At 35.5% G+C, this 22,763-nt stretch overlaps 1 protein-coding gene across 2 annotated transcripts in view; it reads right to left on the bottom strand.

Moving 5' to 3' along the window:
- Positions 1-22,763, bottom strand: part of LOC128239065 (potassium voltage-gated channel subfamily KQT member 1-like) — a 77,070-nt gene continuing 54,307 nt past the window's right edge. For both annotated transcript variants that reach the window (XM_052955508.1, XM_052955506.1), the window contains exons 9-15: positions 22,311-22,406; positions 19,996-20,218; positions 16,623-16,680; positions 11,578-11,653; positions 9,880-9,974; positions 7,693-7,789; positions 1-7,093 (exon numbers count right to left, since the gene is read on the bottom strand). In XM_052955508.1, coding sequence (XP_052811468.1) covers positions 6,887-7,093; positions 7,693-7,789; positions 9,880-9,974; positions 11,578-11,653; positions 16,623-16,680; positions 19,996-20,218; positions 22,311-22,406 — 852 coding nt within the window. In that variant the 3' untranslated portion in view covers positions 1-6,886. The remainder of the gene's footprint in view (positions 7,094-7,692; positions 7,790-9,879; positions 9,975-11,577; positions 11,654-16,622; positions 16,681-19,995; positions 20,219-22,310; positions 22,407-22,763) is intronic.

Raw genomic sequence — 22,763 nt, 5'->3', positions numbered from 1 at the left:
TTTTATTAAACAACCATGTAATAAACAAAAGTATCACAATAATATAAGTGGTGTGGTCCCTAAAACCAGAGAAATACTGTAAAACAGTGGAATATCATTAAAATATATTAATATATCATATCGATCCAATATCAACTATTCTCAATTTCACAAAGTATACTGACCATTGCACATCTATACCCTAAGTTTTACACAGCACACAATATCATCTCCTTAACTTTCAATATGGTTATTTTTTTAATCCAATATTAAAAGATTGTTAATTAATTACAGGTTATAAACTGACCAAAACCTTTGAAAATTTGAGGTAGCCAGAAATTAACAATTTGCTGAAGATGTACCGTGATTACATTTGGAACACCTTGGCCATTGTCCTTCGAAAACGACCTCGAATGTATATGGACGGTTTACAATACTATAAAACTTTACAATACACTAGGCTGCAAGTAGATTGCGTAGTAATTTCATTTTAGCAGTTAAACTTAATGACCTATGGGAATCTTAATTATTTATGCAATTATCCACTTCTATGGTAATCAGTTTGAACTAAGTAATACAAATTACACATTAAAACGATACAATTGATAAAAAAAAACTATTATTGAAATTTTTGCAAACTACTTCTACTGATGTACCTGCATACATCCGAGGTTGTTTTCAATGGGAAAACGGCCGAGGTGGTCCGTATGCCGCATACTATTGTTTGAAGTAGATTTAAAGAAAAACTACAACAAAATAAATAAATAGAACAAATTCCCACAGGGAAGACTATAAGACTAGAGACCTAGTCAAATGATCATCATAATCAAAAAATAATTAATTGTTTTTATGTGAAATACATCAAAATTTGATACATCAATAGCTTATCTATTGCAAAATCAATACTTATTTTCTTGATTAATTTTAATTTACAACAATGTTGTCAATAATAAACAAATGGTTGCATAGAAAATTATTTGAATCACACACAAGTGCTGATAAAAAACACAACACACTAATAGAATACTATTAATTTTTAAAAGTAGACAAAACTGTCAAGGAAATAATACAGTATTGCCAAATACAAGCATACAATTTAAAACCACCACTTAATTCATGATTACAAGTGATTGCATTTTAAACATTATTGTTTTAAAACAAATTATGAGAATTGTATAAATTCTAAGTCATATAATAAATATTAAAATACTCTGCTAAGTCAATATATATGTAAACTCAGGGAAGATGTCATTATAGTTTGCTGGCAAACACATTCTGCATCACACCAGTTAATTTTTTTTTATTTAACACAATTCTAAATTACACTTAAACATCATCAAATTGATGCCATAATAAAATGAAAATAGTGCAAAATGTTGCTTATAGTTTTCTTATTTAATGACAAAAATCAAAGCTATCAAAAACAAGAATGCTGCTGAGCAATTGCCAATGTTCTGGGTTTTAAGTCGAACAAGGAGCATAACATCATAATTAATATAGCCATTATTAATCTAAGGGGCAGTGATGTACATGTGTGTATTGTATCTGGCAACAGGTGTACCAAGTATAATTTCAATTCATAACATTTCTGTTTGAGTTTTATCCAAGATAAAACTAATTTTGCACTACAATGACGTCAATGCCAACACTTAGGCTATCTCAGTTGAATGAGTTTTTCATCTTTGAAAAACAGATAAACTATCAAATTTGAACTTACTCATGACCTGAAAATCTGCTAAACAATTGAAACTATGACAATGGATAAGAGCAATCTTGTCTGAATTTTCGCTTACAACTTATTCTTATTAACTTATTCATACTTATATTTATAGGTTTATTTTAAGGTAAGGCATCCATCATTAGAATGCAAAGATGTGCTAGTTGCAGCGCTTCACATATTATCACCGAGATTATTTCAATGTCTAATTTATATTGTTTAACCATTTTTTTATTTTTTTTTTGAACGGATTACATTTTTTAATGAAAATTTAATATAATATATATAAGGGAGGTAATAAAACAAGTTTTTACAACAATTACGGTATATAACAATTTTATCAATTCGTTTCTTGCAACACTTAATGTCTATATAAAGAAACAAGAGCTGTCACAGTATGTGACGAATGCCCCCGAATGTGACATTGACCTACGAACAAGGTCAGTACATGAAAAGTTGATCTTGCCTTTACGTGTCAAATACATATGGCAAGTTATTTTAAATTGCCTCTGAACATAAAAAAATACCACCCATACTTGACAACCTACACTGTTATGTCCTTAAATTCAGAATTCCCTTGTGAATAAACACTAAGTGTATCTTTCACCTTATAGGTAGGGACATGGGTCTTGCACACGACACGTCGTCTTCGTATGTGGAACACATGTAGCAAGTGATTTTAAAATCTGTCCATACAAGGGAAAGTAACAGCCCTGACACAACAACCTATACTCTATGTCCTTATATGCAGCACTCCATTGTGAATAAACACTAAGTGTGACCTTGACCTTTGAGGCAGGGACACGGGTCTTGCACGCGACACGTTGTCTTGGTATGTGGAACACATGTGGCAAGTTATTTTAAAATCTGTCCATACAAGGGAAAGTTACAGCCCAGACATGACAACCTATACTCTATGTCCTTATATGCAGCACTCCATTGTAAATAAACACTAAGTGTGACCTTGACCTTTGAGGTAGGGACACGGGTCTTGCACGCGACACGTCGTCTTGGTATGTGGAACACATGTGGCAACTTATTTTAAAATCTTTCCATACAAGAGAAAGTTACAGCCCGGACACGACAACCTATACTCTATGTCCTTATATGCAGCACTCCATTGTGAATAAACACTAAGTGTGACCTTGACCTTTGAAGTAGGGACACGGGTTTTGCACGCGACACGTCGTCTTGGTATGTGGAACACATTTGGCAAGTTATTTTAAAATCTGTCCATACAAGGGAAATTTACAGCCCAGACACGACAACCTATACTCTATGTCCTTATATGCAGCACTCTATTGTGAATAAACACTAAGTGTGACCTTGACCTTTGAGGTAGGGACACAGGTCTTGCAGGCGACACGTCATCTTCGTATGTGGAACACATATGGCCAGTTATTTTAAAATCTGTCCATACAAGAGAAAGTTACAGCCCGGACACGACAACCTATACTCTATGTCCTTATATGCAGCACTCCATTGTGAATAAACACTTAGTGTGACCTTGACCTTTGAGGTAGGGACACGGGTCTTGCACATGACACGTCGTCTTGGTATGTGGTACATATGTGGCAAGTTATTTTTAAATCTGTCCATACAAGAGAAAGTTACAGCCCGGACACGACAACCTATACTCTATGTCCTTATATGCAGCACTCCATTGTGAATAAACACTAAGTGTGACCGTGACCTTTGAGGTAGGGACACGGGTCTTGCACGCCACACGTCGTCTTGGTATGTGGAACACATGTGGCAAGTTATTCTAAAATCTGTCCATACAAGGGAAAGTTACAGAGCCGGACGGACGGACGGACGGACGGACGGTGCGATTTTAATATGCTCACCTTCGGGGGCATAAAAAAGCACTCAGTGAAATCTTCAAATGTCATTGTGTTACTTTAAAATGAACTTTTTCCAGGAGCAATATTTTTTTGTATTAATGATGGATGGCTTACCTTAAGAAGAATGGGGTTATTCCGTTTTAAGTATTCAACTTTTGTAATATTTATGTAGGAGGATGAAGGAAAACTTGTACTCATAAAGTAAAGACTACGCAGCCTAGTTATAGCATATTGTCATACTATCATGCAAGAAAGCTGTAACTACCCGAATTTATAAAAGGACTTACTAGAATCTTGCACATTACCCTTGATACACATTGAGCAAATTGTTTAGATCTTTGATTAAAATTAACAATGTTGTTAAAAGCATCATTGTTAACTTTTAAAGGTGAATTAGTTTATGGTGTGCTCATATATATCTTTTGAATAAAACAAGTACAGCTGAAACAGTTGCCTCAAATCTTACTAGAAATACTGCAGATCACAAGTGTCTTGTATTCATTAAACTTTTAGAGTAGAAAAATATTTTAAAGTAAAAAAAAAAATTATGTTAACAAGGTTAACAACTTTAAACAACTTGTGAACAATTTGCTGAATGTTGATAAATGGAAATTGTGCCAGTTTGAAATCTAATTAAAGATAAGTGCGTTTCATAGATCAAAATAAACAACAATGAATTAAAAAAACTTTTTTACATTTGTACATCTAGTTGATATAGAACTTCAATTCTGTGCACACAATATTATAAAAACTATAAATCTAAATCAAATGAAATAATATATAGCAAAAACCTATTTATTACATGTAAAAATAACTTTACTTTTAAGAATTTTTTGGTCTCATTGTTTTTATAATGAGACCAGTCGCTACATCCTACAACTGTAGTCGTTTATACGGTAAACAATTATTAACTAAGAAATATGCTGTCATTATTGACCAAAAAAAATCTTATTGACTGAGGCAATAGCCGAGGTCAAAAATTATTTTGTGGTCAATATGAACTGCATTATTTATGACCGCATGATATATTATGACATCATATGCTAGACTATTTTCTGTCTTTAAACAGACAGGTCAATATGGTGTTTTTGAAGTGATTTTTTTAGCGCTAATATGACGTCATATGAAAAACTGTTTCCTGTCCATAAAAAGACAGGACAATATTGTGTTTTATTTCGTCTACAAAAATTGCTTTTCGTCCAGATATGTATGTTTATTTATAGATAATGTAATAATGGCCGTTATTTACCGAGTTTCTGAGCACAAACATTAATCATACTGTTAAATGCCAAAATTTAACATGGAAAATTTTATAGTTTTTTCAAAACGAAATAAAAAAAAAAAATCATACCTGCTTTTTATCATGTTATCATTCTTATACTTATTTCATATTTTAACTGTAAAAAACATTTCTAGTTTTCTTAAAGTTCAAATTTCAGAAGGTATATGTGAGGATTATGAGCTCAGTGTTTGCAATTTTGTATTATACATGATTATAGAGTTGATGTTGATTGATTGTACATGAGCTACATGTGTGAATTATGGATGACCATCAAGCTCACACTTCTACATTATATAAACATTGAATTGATATACAATATAAAATGAGTATTTCACATATTAAGAATTTGAGCATTAAATTATTACTCTGACTACACTAAAATACAACATGATATGAAAATACATAATATTACAAAGTATCAAAGCCATGTTTCTTTGCAAAGTATTCAAGCTGCTTATAAAAATTTCTATACGAAACAACAATATTTTGTAGTATATCTGTCGTAAAACAATTTAAAACATGCCTTAAAAGGTAAAAAAGTCATCTCCTAAAGAAATACATGAAAATGAATAAGTTTTATTGCTAAAAGCATAATTATATCTTCATAAGAATGCAAACTTATAACCCCTGGGCATTATTGAAGCTACAGAGATGTTTATGACTTAGAACAACCATGGAATGCATAATGATAAATTAAGTTTAACCACCGATTACGTTTGGTGTCTTCTGGAAAGTACCTTAAACGTGGTCCAGTGTGTCAGTGTTACACGCATTAAGTAATGCCTCACAATCTAACAACACTAATATACTCAATTGGGTTGACACCCATGGACAGTCTGGTGTCTTCGTAAAATAAACACACTGTTACGTCCCCGAACTACCGGTGATGGTCATTGTTTTCTCTGGAGAGATTTTCTACCATGTACAATCACATGGTTTCAACATCATATTGAACAGAAACTTCACTGGTATTCTGGACGGTTTTCAACCAGACAAAATGCATTTGCACTAATTTACTGTCTTGGATGTTGTGCATTTGACCAAAGTTAAAAGGGATTCGGTAAACATGTGCACAACCTTACTAAAAACCATTGTGTAGGTATGAGGCCTGTAAGTGGGACTTAGAAAAGGCAAATCATTTGCTGATCCATTAACAACATTGAAAAGTTCTTGAAGAGCTTTTACGTAATGTAACTATGAAAAGGGGGATAACTCAACACTTATTTAAGTCAGAGTTATAGATCTTGCTATACATGATGCACATTTTGTCTTTGATAACACATAAAAAGTTTTTGTTTTACAACAAAAGTGAAAATGCTTTGTTATGCTGTCATCCGTTGCTTAGTTTCGTAGCATTGTAAACTTAAAAAAATCAAATTAGAAGTGAAGAAAACTGTTGTCCAGCTGAAGAAATGACTGAAATACCCATTATGTTTACCCATGAACATGATGTCAAAACGTGAGTAATAATGACATGGTGTTTTTGTACTAATGATAAAACAAGAGCGCAGCGCAAGGAACACCAATGCACTGCAAGGAACACCAATGCACGTCTGCTGTCAATATGGGGGTCAGAATGTTTTAGTGGTATTATATGGCGTCCACTTTTGACCCAAGAGGTTGCCAGGGTCCCATCCCCACCGGGGGTACTTTCTTATGGCTTCTCAAAGAGGACACAATATTTGTCTCTGCCCCTAAAACAGACTCGAGATTGATTTTAAACTTAATTAATTATTTAATTAATTAATTAATTGAGCTTAAATAAAATAGTTTAAACTGAACTTAAATAGGAGGATAACTCAACGATTATTAAAGCAAGAGTTATGGGTCTTGCCACAAATGTGCTTATTTTCTTTGGTAACAAGTGAAAAGTTTCTGTTTTACAACAACGCCGAGAATCACAACGACACAATGGCTATGACAATACCTCGACATATTATTGTAAAAAACATACAAGCTTATTCCCTGAAAAAAAATCAATAATCCTTCATAATTTATAAATAAAAATTAAGAATATCTGTTCTTGGCACAATCTTCGTTAACACCATCTTCATCTATGTATGGTTATAACTCTGACTCCTCTTCAATTACTGTATCTGTGGATTTATTCTCCATATTTCCTTTACCACTTTCTTGGTTATCACATAAACTGTCAGTCTGAGAAGTAAGAGATCGATTTCGGGACTTTTGTTTTGATGTTGATTGGAATGATTTAGTTATTGTGTTCAACAATACTAGAGTCTGGTCTAGTTTTCTGTCCATTTTATGCACCTGTAAAAATGAATTTATAGTTTACATTATGAGCAACAATAATACACTGACCATTCGCAAAAACATTTTCAGATAAATATATAGAACATTTAAACGCCACAATCTGTTCAAATTATATTAATTATTATCAATGACCACTGAACAGTAGTTAATAGATATTAACAGATTTTTTAAATTTAAACCCAAATTAGACCAATTTTCTATAGAGCTTATTATGCTCTTAAGCAAAATAAAATAATTTTCTTCATTAATCCAAATATTTATGAACAAAGAACTCTTACATTATTTGGCTTACCACTGTTAATTTAAACGCTGTTTAATTTGTAAATAATTATACATTTACTTAGAATGTTTCATGTTTTATCAGATCATACGTGGGAATCCCTTTCAGCATGTTGCAATCATTAATGCACTGACTCTGTGTAATCTCTGTACGACTAGATGTAAGGTTAAAAATGAAGTTTTTTTCAAAAAAATTAGCGAGAGATTACAGCCTTTTAAAGACATGTCATTTGGTACAGTACTATAAAACTTCTTTATTAAAAGGCATCAGACCCTATCCATCGTTTGGTACAAATTGAATTCATCATAAAACCAACCTGATGTTCGATGAATTCGAGTCGAGAACTTATGGTGACTTTATCCTTGTCCCGAACGTTTCCAACATAGCTGGGTTTTCCGAGAGTCTGATCCAACCTGGAAACAGTGAATTAACTTTAAAATTAACATATTGCAATAAATATCATTTTTGAAGGCAGTTTTTTTACCTGGTACCAACCCTGTTTGAGTCAATTTCCTTGTTATTTTATATGTTATAGTGTAAGTTTTAGAGGCCAGGTAAATGTGCCTCACCAGGGGGCTTGAAATCCCAACCTCTTGGATGAGGGAAAGATGCCTATATCACTATACCACTCTAACCCTGGGGAAGTTTAAACTTACAACCTCTTGAATGAGAGACATATGCCTTAAGCACTAAGTATAAAATTAAAACTAAAATATGGTGCAAACGAATGCCAACTTTGTTTTATCAGCATTTGGGAAGCTAATATGGGAAGTAACTTCAGTTTCTCCTTTAGTTTGCAATACTCGTTATACCCCTTTAACATCTTTCAGACTCAAGTGGCAAGTCCTCATCTCATTCTTACTTTCTTTCTTGGTGGGTTTTGATGAGTAAATTGTACAATTATTCACATATGTTTTTGTAAAACAAATGGAACAAACAATTCTTTGTAATTTAATAAAAATGCCTTTCTGATTCTGAGTCTAGACTTGGTCTTGATCCTGTTCATAATCATGGCCACATATCTTTTAAGAATATACATACTTCAAGCCATTGGAACTTTGCCAAAATGAAACTGTTTTGTTATCTAACAAGATATGTTTGTCAAACAGTAGCCCCCCTTCACCCCCTCCCCTGAGCGCCATGTTGTCAGGAATATTTGAAAATTGATTGAAGTATGCATGGACTGAAATGACAGCTGATTTGTCATTGACATTCATTGTATGCCTTTGAGGCAGTGTTAAGATTATGACCATTCAAAGTGTGAAGATAGTAGGTACAGTTTTTAATGATGGTTAGATGATGACTGATATTTGCAGATAAACATGTAACCTCTTAGTAGCAGGAAATAAGTAAGGTCCAGGCATTGTTTAGTTTTCACTCTGAGAAACTTTGTTGGTCCAGGAACTGTCTAGTTTTCTCTCAGACAGGCTTTGGTCTACAGACAGACTGACCTACCGACTGACCAACCGCCGACATGTGCAAAGCAATATATCCACTGTTCTTCAAAGATGGGTAAAATAACTACTTACTAATAAATTAAACCCTATAATGTACTTTTAAAGCACAATTTTCATACAACAGTTAATCTTAATACAAGGCCAGAGAAAAACTAGAGATTGCTTTTTTGAAAAAGCGCTTGTCACCCCCATTGTGTGGTTGTAGGTGAGAAATAATCAATGATGGACATGAAGTTTGTACTTTTGGACTGAAGATGAACAAACATAGGGGTCATCTACTGGTCATGACCAACCTGTTCCTGGGTCCAACTATGAAGTTCCTGGGTGCAAGCGTTCTTTAGTTACTGAGCATAAAACCGTTTCTTCAAGGTCACAGTGACCTAGTCATGACCAACTAGCATACCAAGTATAAAGTCCTGGGTACAAGCATTCTTAAGTAATTGAGCAAAAACCATTTTTAAGCTAAAGGTCACTGCCAACATATCGTTTTTACCTGAAGGTAACCATGACCTTTGACCTTTTGATCTCAAAATCAATAGGGCTCATCTACTAGTCATGAACAACAAGCATACCAAGTATGGAGTTCCTGGACCCAAAGGATCTTTAGTAAGTGAGCGGAAACCATTTCTTCACCTCAAGGTCAGAGTGACCTTGACCTTTGACCCCAAAATCAATAGGGGTCATCTACTAGTCATGACCAACTAGCATACCAAGTATGAAGTTCCTTGGTCTAAGCGTTCTATAGTTATTGAGCGGAAATGAAGTGTGACGTAGTGACGGACAGGGCAAAAACAATATGTCTCCGGAAACATAATAATTGTATGATTTAAATGCGCATTTTGAGGAAATAAATGGTGCTGGTGGCCATAAAGGATTTTATTTTTTATTTTAAAATGTAAAGTATGAAGGATGTTTACATTTCAGCAGTGTTTCCCTGATTTTTCACCAAGGCAAGAGGTTTCAAATCGGATTATGCAAGAATGAATTTCAGAAGATAATTTCAGGCCTTATAAAGGGCATGATTGCCCAGAGTGGTAATAGTATACCTTCGCTGCAGTTCTTTGATGCGAACCATCATGTTGAGATGTCCCTGAGAATACTGTTCTATCACGTCACGAACATCATATGGCTTTCGTGCTTGCTGAAACACAAGATACATGGCTGTTTTATCTTTGAAGAATTATGAAGCACACTTTTCCGGCATGCATGCCAGCTAATTACACTGTAAAAACACCTACAATAACAGCACAAAAAAACTATTTTAAACAAAATATTACTCTTTGATGAAAACAGCATCCAAAGCTTTGATAATAACAGATGAATTTTACCACTATTTTCAGGTATTTATGATTATGAAAGATACTTCCCAAGATTCTTTCATAGTAAATTATGATTTTAACTTCGTGACAGACTTTTCCAACTATCAAGGAGCATAATGTAATAATTATTGAAGCCAGAGTTATGGGCCTTGCTACACATGTGCATATCGTCAATAGTTACAAGGGTACAAAGTTTCATGTCAATATCATTAATGTCTTAGCCATGATTCTTAAAGTCAATGCAGAAGCCGCCTACAAAACAGGCAGAGGCTATTACATAAACAAAAACTCAACATTTTTTTCTTTGTTCTCTGAAAGACTTAACCTTAAAACTCTTTAAAGTTGAAAAAATAACCAGAAACAAGGAACTAATTACATCACAGCATACATTTGTTTTACGATTCTTTGCATAATCAGACATGTTTTCCTTAATAATCCTCCAAGAAATGAAAAACGACCAAACAAAGGAATGTTCACGGATGTTCACATCAAAGGGTGCTACTTTATTTTAATCTAGAAACCCCATGGCAATAAGTTCTCGACATGAACAGCTGAATTTCTCACTTTCGGGGAATAATTACTGTAACAAAAGAAAACAATTGTTTATTACTATCTTTGAAATAGAACAAGATTGTTTTGTTACATGAAATTGAGGGAGTTTGTGGATATAACATAAAGATTGCATGTCTCTGAGTCTTTTAAATGAGTCACTCAGGCACCCATTGACAGAAACAATGGTGTCATATGGAGGGAATGCCAATGCTCTTCTGCAGTTGTTTTCAGTCGATGAGGGGGGCATTTTGTGACAATAATTAAAACCAGGGTTATTGGCCTTGCTATTCAAGTGTTTATTTGTCTTTGGCAACATGTGTTTAAAGCTTCATTTAAGTTTCTTGAACAGATTTTGAGTAATAGCCGAGTTTTTTGCTTGACGCTGCTGACAATGACACCAAGGCTTAAACAATACCCCAAACTTTTCTTTAAAAAACAGACAAGATAAAAATTATAAACATTATTAAAATACATGAACGAATGTAAGAAATGACAACTATTCACAACTTAAGTGACAAGATTAATCAAACAGAATGAAACTTATCACTTTGAATAACAGGAAAGTCTCAACAAAAGCCAGCGAAGCAAATGACAACACTTGACTGCCGTTTTTTTTTTCCAGTTAAGGCCATTATTTAAACCTGGGTTGTGGGCTTTGCTAGACATGTGCATACTGTCTCAAATCTTGAACAGTCAAGGTAAAGGTTTTTTGTCAATGATGACTTTGAAAAAGATGACATCAAAACTATCCCAATCACAAACTGTTTTCTTTTTTCAACAACTAAACATTAGTGCCTCATCATTTTTTATGTTATTCAATTGTCTTCCAGTATCTGTTCATTTAGCTTTTTATCAACTGCTGCTTGCATTTACCTGAAACTTTCTTCTTGCTACGAAGAATTTGATTTTTCTTATGACACGTATCATCACTTTGTGTGATTCTGTAAGCCTGAAAAATGTACAAAACTATTGTGAGATGTTATGCACATTACCAATTTAAGACATGAGATATATAGTATGATGATGTACGCTACAGTTGCAGCTTGATGGTGGATTTCAAAGAAAAAGAAGAAATGTTATTTCCATCTAAATAAAAAGAGTTTGAAGAAATTTATCCTACCAAAAAATATAGTAGATTAAACTATTTATTTTTTTCTCTGGCCCCCTGGTCGATATCATCAAAAGCTTTCTACCTGTCAGGCCCTATAGATAAATATACTTGTCAAGACTACCTACTGGTCTGGCCCTATTGATAAATCAATGATAGATTATGCTGTTGAGACTACCTACTGGTCTGGCCTTACTAAAAGATCTAGCTGTTGAGACTACCTACCGGTCTGGCCCTATTTATAAATCAAGCTGTCGAGACTGTCTACTGGTCTGGCCTCAATAAAAGATTCAGTTGTTGAGACTACCTACTGGTCTTGTCCTATTGATAAATCAAGCTGTCCAGACCTACTAGTCTAGCCTTAATAAAAGATCAAGCTGTTGACACTACCTACTGGTCTGGCCTAACTTATAAATCTAGCTGTTTGAAGCTACCTACTGGTCTGGCCCTACTGATTAATCTAGCTGTTGAGACTACGTACTGGTCTGGCCTTACTTATGGATCTAGCTGTTGAGACTACCTACTGGTCTGGCCCTATTGATAAATCAAGCTGTTGAGACTACCTACTGGTCCGGCCTTATTTATAGATCTATTTGTCGAGGATACCAACTGGTCTGGCCTTACTAATAGATCTAGCTGTTGAGACTACCTACTGGTCTGGCCCTATTGATAAGTCAAGCTGTTGAGACTACCTACTGGTCTGGCCCAATTGATAAATCAAGCTGATGAGACTACCAACTGGTCTGGCCTTACTTATGGATCCAGCTGTTGAGACTACCTACTGGTCTGGCCACTTCCTACTGATAGATCAAGTTGGGGGACTTCCTGCTGATAGATCAAGCTGGGGGACTTCCTACTGATAGATCAAGTTTTTAGACTTCCTACTGATAGATCAAACTGTTGGACTTCCTACTGATAGATCAAGTCGGGGGGACTTCCTAATGATAGATCAAGTTGTTGGACTTCCTACTGATAGATCAGACTGGAGAATTCCTACTGATAGATCAAGTTGTTGGACTTTCTATTGATAGATTAAGCTGGGGACTTCCTACTGATATATCAAGCTGTTGGACTGCCTACTAATAGATCAAGTTGTTGGACTTCCTACTGATCGATCAAGTTGTTAGACTTCCTACTGATAGATCAGGCTGGGGGGCTTCCTACTGACAGATCAAGCTGTTGGGGGGCTTCCTACTGACAGATCAAGTTGTTGGAATTCCTACTGATAGATCAAGTTGTTGGACTTCCTACTGATAGATCAAGCTGGGGGACTTCCTACTGATATATCAAGCTGTTGGACTTCTTAGTGATATATCAAGCTGTTGGATTTCCTATTAATAGATCAAGCTGGGGACTTCCTACTTAAAGATCAAGCTGGGGGCTTCCTACTGATAGATCAAGCTGGGGGGAGGGACTTCCTACTGATAGATCAAGGTTTTTGGATTTCCTATTGATAGATCAAGCTGGGGGACTTCCTACTGATAGATCAAGCTGCAGACTTCCTACTTTAGGTCAAGCTGTTGGACTTTCTATTGGCAGATCAAGCTGGGGACTTTCTACTGATAGATCAAGCCAGGGAGCTTCCTACTGATAGGTCAAGTTGTGGACTTCCTACTTTTAGATCAAGTTGATTGACTTCCTATTGATAGATCAAGCTGCGGACTTCCTACTGATAGATCAAGCCAGGAGTGGGGGCTTTCTACTGATAGATCAAGCTGGGGACTTCCTACTGATAGATCAAGCTGCGGACTTCCTACTGATAGATCAAGCCAGGGAGGAGGGGGGGGGGTGCTTCCTTCTGATAGATCAAGTTTGGGACTTCCTATTGATAGGTCAAGTTGATGGACTTCCTATTAATAGATCAAGCTGTTTGACTTCCCAATTTTAGATCAAGCTGTTGAACTTCCTACTGATAGATCAAGCTGCGGACTTCCTACTGATAGATCAAGCCAGGGAGGGGGGGGGGGGTGCTTCCTTCTGATAGATCAAGTTTGGGACTTCCTATTGATAGATCAAGTTAATGGACTTCCTATTGATAGATCAAGCTGTTTGACTTCCTACTTTTAGATCAAGCTGTTGAACTTCCTACTGATAGATCAAGCTGCAGACCTCCTACTTTTAGATCAAGTTGTTGAACTCCATACTGATAGATCGAGCTGTTGGACTTCCTACTGATAGATCAAGTTGTTGGACTTTCTATTCATAGATCAAGCTGGGGACTTCCTACTGATTGATCAAGTTGATGAACTTCCTATTGATAGATCAAGGTGTTGAACTTCCTACTGATAGATCAAGCTGTTGGACTTCCTACTGATAGATCAAGCTGTTGAACTTCCTACTGATAGATCAAGCGCGTTGAACTTCCTACTGATAGATCAAGCTGCGGACTTCCTACTTTTGATCAAGCTATTGAAGTTCCTACTGATAGATCAAGCTGTTGAAGTTTCTACTGATAGATTAAGCTGTTGGACTTCCTACTTTTAGATTAAGCTGCTGAATTCCTACTGATAGATCAAGCTGTGGACTTCATACTTTTAGATCAAGCTGTTGAACTTCCTACTGATAGATCAAGCCAGGGAGGGGGGGTGCTTCCTTCTGATAGATCAAGTTTGGGACTTCCTATTGATAGATCAAGTTGATGGACTTCCTATTGATAGATCAAGCTGTTTGACTTCCTACTTTTAGATCAAGCTGTTGAACTTCCTACTGATAGATCAAGCTGCAGACCTCCTACTTTTAGATCAAGTTGTTGAACTCCATACTGATAGATCGAGCTGTTGGACTTCCTACTGATAGATCAAGTTGTTGGACTTTCTATTGATAGATCAAGCTGGGGACTTCCTACTGATTGATCAAGTTGATGAACTTCCTATTGATAGATCAAGGTGTTGAACTTCCTACTGATAGATCAAGCTGTTGGACTTCCTACTGATAGATCAAGCTGTTGAACTTCCTACTGATAGATCAAGCGCGTTGAACTTCCTACTGATAGATCAAGCTGCGGACTTCCTACTTTTAGATCAAGCTATTGAAGTTCCTACTGATAGATCAAGCTGTTGAAGTTTCTACTGATAGATCAAGCTGTTGGACTTCCTACTTTTAGATTAAGCTGCTGAACTTCATACTGATAGATCAAGCTGCGGACTTCCTACTTTTAGATCAAGCTGTTGAACTTCCTACTGATAGATCAAGCTTTTGGACTTCCTACTGATGAATCAAGCTGTTGGACTTCTTAGTGATATATCAAGCTGTTGGACTTCCTATTAATAGATCAAGCTGGGGACTTCCTTCTTAAAGATCAAGCTGGGGGGCTTCCTACTGATAGATCAAGCTGGGGGGACTTCCTACTGATAGATCAAGGTTTTTGGACTTCCTATTGATAGATCAAGCTGGGGGCTTCTTACTGATAGATCAAGCTGCAGACTTCCTACTTTAGGTCAAGCTGTTGGACTTTCTATTGGTAGATCAAGCTGGGGACTTTCTACTGATAGATCAAGCCAGGGAGCTTCCTACTGATAGGTCAAGTTGTGGACTTCCTACTTTTAGATCAAGTTGATTGACTTCCTATTGATAGATCAAGCCGCGGACTTCCTACTGATAGATCAAGCCGGGGGGGGGGGGGGGGCTTTCTACTGATAGATCAAGCTGGGGACTTCCTACTGATAGATCAAGCTGCGGACTTCCTACTGATAGATCAAGCCGGGGGGGGGGGGGTTGCTTCCTTCTGATAGATCAAGTTTGGGACTTCCTATTGATAGATCAAGTTGATGGACTTCCTATTGATAGTACAAGCTGTTTGACTTCCTACTTTTAGATCCAGCTGTTGAACTTCCTACTGATAGATCAAGCTGCAGACTTCCTATTTTTAGATCAAGGTGTTGAACTCCATACTGATAGATCGAGCTGTTGGACTTCCTACTGATAGATCAAGTTGTTGGACTTTCTATTGATAGATCAAGCTGGGGACTTCCTACTGATTGATCAAGTTGATGAACTTCCTATTGATAGATCAAGGTGTTGAACTTCCTACTGATAGATCAAGCTGTTGGATGACTTCCTACTGATAGATCAAGCTGTTGAACTTCCTACTGATAGATCAAGCTGTTCAACTTCCTACTGATAGATCAAGCTGCGGACCTCCTACTTTTAGATCAAGCTGTTGAAGTTCCTACTGATAGATCAAGCTGTTGAAGTTCCTACTGATAGATCAAGCTGTTGGACTTCCTACTTTTAGATCAAGCTGTTGAACTTCCTACTGATAGATCAAGCTGTGGACTTCCTACTTTTAGATCAAGCTGTTGAACTTCCTACTGATAGATCAAGTTGATGGACTTCCTATTGATAGATCAAGTTGTTGGACTTTCTATTGATAGATCAAGCTGGGGACTTCCTACTGATTGATCAAGTTGATGGTCTTCCTATTGATAGATCAAGCTGTTGAACTTTCTACTGATAGATCAAGCTGGGGACTTCCTACTGATTTATCAAGTTGATGGACTTCCAATTGATAGATCAAGCTGTTGAACTTCCTACTGATAGATCAAGTTGTTGGACTGCCTACTGATAGATCAAGTAGTTGGACTGCCTACTGTTAACTCTAATTGTTAAGATTACTAACTAGTCAGGCACTACTAATAGATCTAGCCCGTTGAGACTTCTTCTACTGAATGAGATAATTTTCGAAAAAACCTCTACTGATATATTGTACTTATGAGACTACCTACGTATCTGGACGTACTGATAAATCTAAATGTTGAGACTACTTTCTAGTCTGGTCCTATTGATATATCTAGTTGCTGAGATAACATACTGGTCTGGCTTTGAGACAGGGTGATACTCTGCATCTTCATCATCTGAGCCAATCTGACCTGAAAGGAACAGAACAATAAATGAATGACAAGAGCGCTGTTAATGGATGCCAATGCCTGTCTGGGTTTGTGAAGGGGCATAACCTAACAATTATTAAGGTCAGAATTACAGTAAAACTGTGGTAGTTGAACAAGCGGTCGTTTGAGAACCAGGGGTACCTAGAGGTCGGAGCTTGGTCCCGAACATTTTTCCTTTTTTTTAATATAAAATATACCTACGCTGCATCAAAACCTTAATATGTCAAGGAGTCGATCAATATAGTCGGTCCCAAGTACACAAATAATGCACAAAACCTTATGGCTCCCTCAAGGTCATAATTTCACACTTTTTCCCCCAACACGTGTTCCAAAATAAGCAAACAATTGCTAGGTGTTAAAATTTTCGCAAGAAAATTGCAATGACAGTTAAAAGGCAATTTGGTGTGAAAAACTGTTTATCACTATTTATGCATGACCAATAGTAGTTGATAAGGGCATTTGAGAAAATAATTATGAGAAGTTAATGATGAAAAGATAATTGTTAGAAACGTAAATGAGTAATAAAAATATGAATAAACACTACCATATCGATTCAACATTGATATCTCTGAAAAGAATTCCTTCTTGTCACTTTGCTTTGCAATATGGCAATTTTGTTAAAACAAACCTTATTTATTCATTTATTGATATTTCTTTTACATTTTACATTTAGTATACATTTAGTATACGACAGCCTTTGAACATATGAGCGATTTCCACAGAGCAACACATAATCGGTGTCATAGTAAACAGTCTGTTTGACGACTTCAAACTTAAAAAACACTGAAAGATATTTCATAACAGACTGGAAAATTGAAATTCGGCTCATTGGAAACATCGGTTCCCTCAAGGTTTTGGCTTGTCCCTGGCGTCTTCGAGCGATCGCAGTTTTACTGTATGTGATTTGCTACACAATGCATATTCCATAGTCAACAGGCCCCAGTTTCTTGAACAGTTTTAAGTATAACAAGCTTTAATATCATATTTCATTAAGCCATATTACTTACCGTAAATGACTGGGTATTAGACGCACTTTTTTCCCTCAGATTTTGATGCAAAAAAATGCCTGCGTATAATACCCAGTAACAATATTTTGAACTTTTTTTCTGATGTCAATTTCAAGCCGAGAGTTTGTTTAGATTTATGTAGAAAGGGATGTTACTCGCGTCATATTGATCGAGTATATACGGGTTAAAACGGCAGTTGAAGATCGGGATACGGTATATCGTAAGACGTTTATAATTTCAACAAAAATATTTTATATTTGGACACCCATAATTATTTCCCAAAATAATTTATTTTGCGTACGTAATTTTCGGACACCCAAAGGACATCAATCATAACTTTCATAGTTAACAAGTTTCACAGACGAAGAATATTGATTTTTATCTTTACACTGCCTGGCTAGATTACCTAACCGTACACACCACTGTGACAATTTAATTAGTTACTACCCATCCTAAACGATTTATTGCCTGTTGAAAAGAAAGTGTGATATATTTATTTGAGGATTAAACAAACAACAAGGGCAATCAAGGGATTAAGAAAACATCGACATGGCATGTTTGTAAAACGATCTGCCAATAAGCTTTCAAACTTGTACCACACTTATAGACTATGAAGCAATAATCGTACAGTTATACATTAATCCTGCATAGCAATGTCCATGCTCTCCACGAGATCCTCGTGGGCATAACTGTAAGTTATGTGACGTCACACAGTGTGACTCTTTGATCTGAAGCCGATAGAATGTGTTTATTCAGTTCAGTGCATGTATAAAATGGTGTTTTAATTAACTTGATGAAGGATTTACACTTATAGGCGTAATAAATAAGTTTATGACCATTGATTACTACGAATAAATTAATAAGTGGTAAAAAGCAAACATGAAGGAAAAAGGCAGGTTAAACAAACATGTAAATAAAATGTAAAAATGATAATTTTCTATGTATTCGGAGAGCGAAAAAAATAATTAATTTATGGTGTCCGAACTCTTGTGAATTACGGTATTCAATATTATTTTGAATAATAAATTGAATTAAACAATAATCAAACTTACATATAAAAAAGCAAAGTTGGGCACTGTCAAAATATTTTTTGCTTAACATAACTTTTCATTCTCGACAGTATGGTTTTAAAGATAACCATCGCCATTTTCACGAAAAAATTTTTTTTGTCACTGTCAACAAACATGGTGGCTGAAAATGCCGGACGATTTTAACATTTTTTCTATGCGTCTTTTAACCAAAAACATAGATTAAAAGTTTTTTCCTCGGATTTTTCACAGATTTTTTTCCCTGCGTCTAATACCCCCTATCGTCTTATACCCAGTCATTTACGGTAATTTAAACATGACTTTACAAGATAATAAATGATTCATCATGATATCCCTTCAGATCATTCTTTCTAAAAGTCTCCGAACTCTTTATAATGAGAATATTACACAAATTATACAAGAATATAAATAGTGATCATAGATAGATTGTTAGGACTTGTTTGAGAAATTGGAGCCATGAGTACCAATTTTCTTGTCAATATCTGAACTGTTTTTAAGTTAAGGCCAAGAACAAGAATGTTAGAGTGGTCTAGTGCCTTAGATATCTGCCTCTCACCCAACAAAGTGTGGGCTCCATCCCCACCAAGAGTACTTTCTCATACATGTCAGAATGTACACCAGGCCCAAATATCACAAATATACTCAAGTCAAATCTCAATCTCAACTCATTTTACCATGATTAAAGCAAAGTATGATTAAAAATCTTGCATTATTTTATCCTTTCTAATAACGTATTTTCTCGTAGAATGTGTTTATTTTGTCAATATTTCAAAGAAAACTAGTTCTAGAGCAAATAATGTACTTCAGTAATTGTTAAAAAAACAATGAATTGTAACTGAAGTACTTTTTTTGCCTAAGAATATTTTCCTTTGGAATCTAGACAAAAGATTTTAATCAACATATTCAGTGATAAAATCCAGTTTTAAAAGATGTAAAACATATTATTTTCAATATCTTTTTATTCTTTGTGGTAAATCAAGCTGAGACTGAGATTGATATTTGACTGAAGTATTCATATTGTATTGGGGCCAGTACTGGCTTCTTCCCAGACAAGTGATTCTGCAAGTTATTAGACTTAATCTAAACTAAGCATTAACTATTAAATAAATGACAACAACAGTGGAATTAAGGTCTTTGACAATACCTCTCCTTTTCTTTTAAAGTATTCTGAAAGTCATTTTCTACAGGTATTATTAAAGCATATGAAAAAGTCCCATCCATAAATATACTTGTAGACCTACCGTCTTGTTTTGTGGAAGGGTGCATATCTTTCAAAGTGAGTTTCTGAGCAGACAGACGTCGAGTGAGCAAACTGGCGCGCCGCGCCATGCGAGATATGGCATTACTTGATGTACCAGATGAGCCGAACATGTGATTATGGTGGCTGTGATGGTGACTCATGTGTACACGCCATGTAGCTTCTGAATGAAAATGTGAGTCGGCTGCGTGACATCGCCATATACTCTGCAAAACATTGGACAAAATTAAGGAAAACAGTGAAATTTATTGTGTTATCTATCAGAAGCACACATCACTGGTAAGATTTCATCAACTCACTGACCATTACTCAAAGATTGCCTACAACACTATGACTGGTCATCAAATCCGGTTGAGACATTATGCCAACTTAAGCATTAATGCCATGTTTTTTAAAGAGTGTGATCTGACCGGTCATCCAACCTAGTTGAGTTATTATGCCAACTTAAGCATTTAATGCCATGTTTTTTAAAGAGTGTGATCTGACCGGTCATCAAACCTAGTTGAGTTATCATGACAACTTAAGCATTTTAATGCCATGTTTTTTAAAGAGTGTGATCTGACCGGTCATCCAACCTAGTTGAGTTATTATGCCAACTTAAGCATTTAATGCCATGTTTTTTAGAGTGTGATCTGACCGGTCATCAAACCTAGTTGAGATATTATGCCAATAGCATTGCTGCCATGTTTTTTAAAGAGTGTGATCTGATTGGTCATCCAATCTTGTTGAGATATTATGCCAACTTAAGCATTTAATGCCATGTTTTTTAAAGAGTGTGATCTGACCGGTCATCCAACCTAGTTGAGTTATTATGCCAACTTAAGCATTTAATGCCATGTTTTTTAAAGAGTGTGATCTGACTGGTCATCCAACCTAGTTGAGTTATTATGCCAACTTAAGCATTTAATGCCATGTTTTTTAAAGAGTGTGATCTGACCGGTCATCAAACCTAGTTGAGTTATTATGCCAACTTAAGCATTTAATGCCATGTTTTTTAAAGAGTGTGATCTGACCGGTCATCCAATCTAGTTGAGATATTATGCCAACTTAAGCATTAATGCCATGTTTTTTAAAGAGTGTGATCTGACCGGTCATCCAACCTAGTTGAGTTATTATGCCAACTTAAGCATTTAATGCCATGTTTTTTAAAGAGTGTGATCTGACCGGTCATCCAACCTAGTTGAGTTATTATGCCAACTTAAGCATTTAATGCCATGTTTTTTAAAGAGTGTGATCTGACCGGTCATCAAACCTAGTTGAGTTATTATGCCAACTTAAGCATTTAATGCCATGTTTTTTAAAGAGTGTGATCTGACCGGTCATCAAACCTAGTTGAGCTATTATGCCAACTTAAGCATTAATGCCATGTTTTTTAAAGAGTGTGATCTGACCGGTCATCCAACCTAGTTGAGTTATTATACCAACTTAAGCATTAATGCCATGTTTTTTAAAGAGTGTGATCTGACCGGTCATCAAACCTAGTTGAGTTATTATGCCAACTTAAGCATTTAATGCCATGTTTTTTAAAGAGTGTGATCTGACCGGTCATACAACCTAGTTGAGTTATTATGCCAACTTAAGCATTAATGCCATGTTTTTTAAAGAGTGTGATCTGACCGGTCATCCAATCCAGTTGAGATATTATGCCAACTAGCATTGCTGCCATGTTTTTTGAAGAGTGTGATCTGACTGGTCATCCAACCTAGTTGAGATATTATGCCAAGTATTATTGCCGCCATGTTTTTTAAATAGTAGAAGAAATTTGTAGATGTTAGAAAGAGAGGATATGATATTGGGACACATTCTTTTTAGAATAATATTTCAAATTCATAATGCTCAGAGAAGCTTAAATATCATGTTGTTGTATTGATCAATGCACGAAAAGCAATTCTGCTTGTCAAATGAATGCCAGAGTTCATGAGTTACTTTCACCAATAACATTAAACAAGGTATATTATTTTGCAGAAACTAATAATCTTTGAATATTCTGGTATTATATATAATTAAAAGTAATCATAAAACAATTTGGGTTCATGTTAAAATATCAGCATCATATTGATTACATTTATGATAAAGAAGAGCAGTAAACCAGACCCAGACTCTCTTCTCTTCTTTCAGTCAACTAAGGGGCATAACTCAACCTTTTCAACATGCATACCAAGATTCATTCGAATACATAGTGTGGTTTCTGAGTAAGAGTTATTGGCAATGTTAATATTTTGCTGTAAAGGACGACTCCAAGGCTATCAAATATCTTCACTTTATTTTCTTCAAATAATAGATGAGCTAAAATGAAACCTGTATAAGAGATGCTGCAGTTGGTATCTGTCTGTTGAAATGTTTTTGTCGCTGCTTCTGCTGAACCTTTAAGGCAAAACCAGACCCCAAAATACCCTGAAAAATCAAACAACATGCATTATTATCTACAGATAGATACAACTATATTTAAATATAGAAATAACGTCAGAAAATTAGCTCAGTTGTTTATGCCCTGGCTACTGTAAAGCAGTCAGGTTTTCAACTGAAAATCACAATTGTTACCATAAAGCAAAAGACTCTTTTAAATCCAATATTGACAAGCTTCCAAATAGTGAATATATGCTACTTTATTTTTGACAGCATTTTGCTTACTTACTTTTCAAAACCAACTTTATATAGGAATGAGTCCTGTTCAATTATCTTTATTTCTAGCTTCATTCAATATCACCTTGAAGGTCTTTTACTGCATGCAATCTTTGTAATCAAGTCAAT

The sequence above is a fragment of the Mya arenaria genome, chromosome 6 (genome assembly GCF_026914265.1).
Source record: "Mya arenaria isolate MELC-2E11 chromosome 6, ASM2691426v1".
Lineage (NCBI taxonomy): Eukaryota > Metazoa > Mollusca > Bivalvia > Myida > Myidae > Mya > Mya arenaria.
This window is presented reverse-complemented; position numbering and strand designations above follow the sequence as displayed.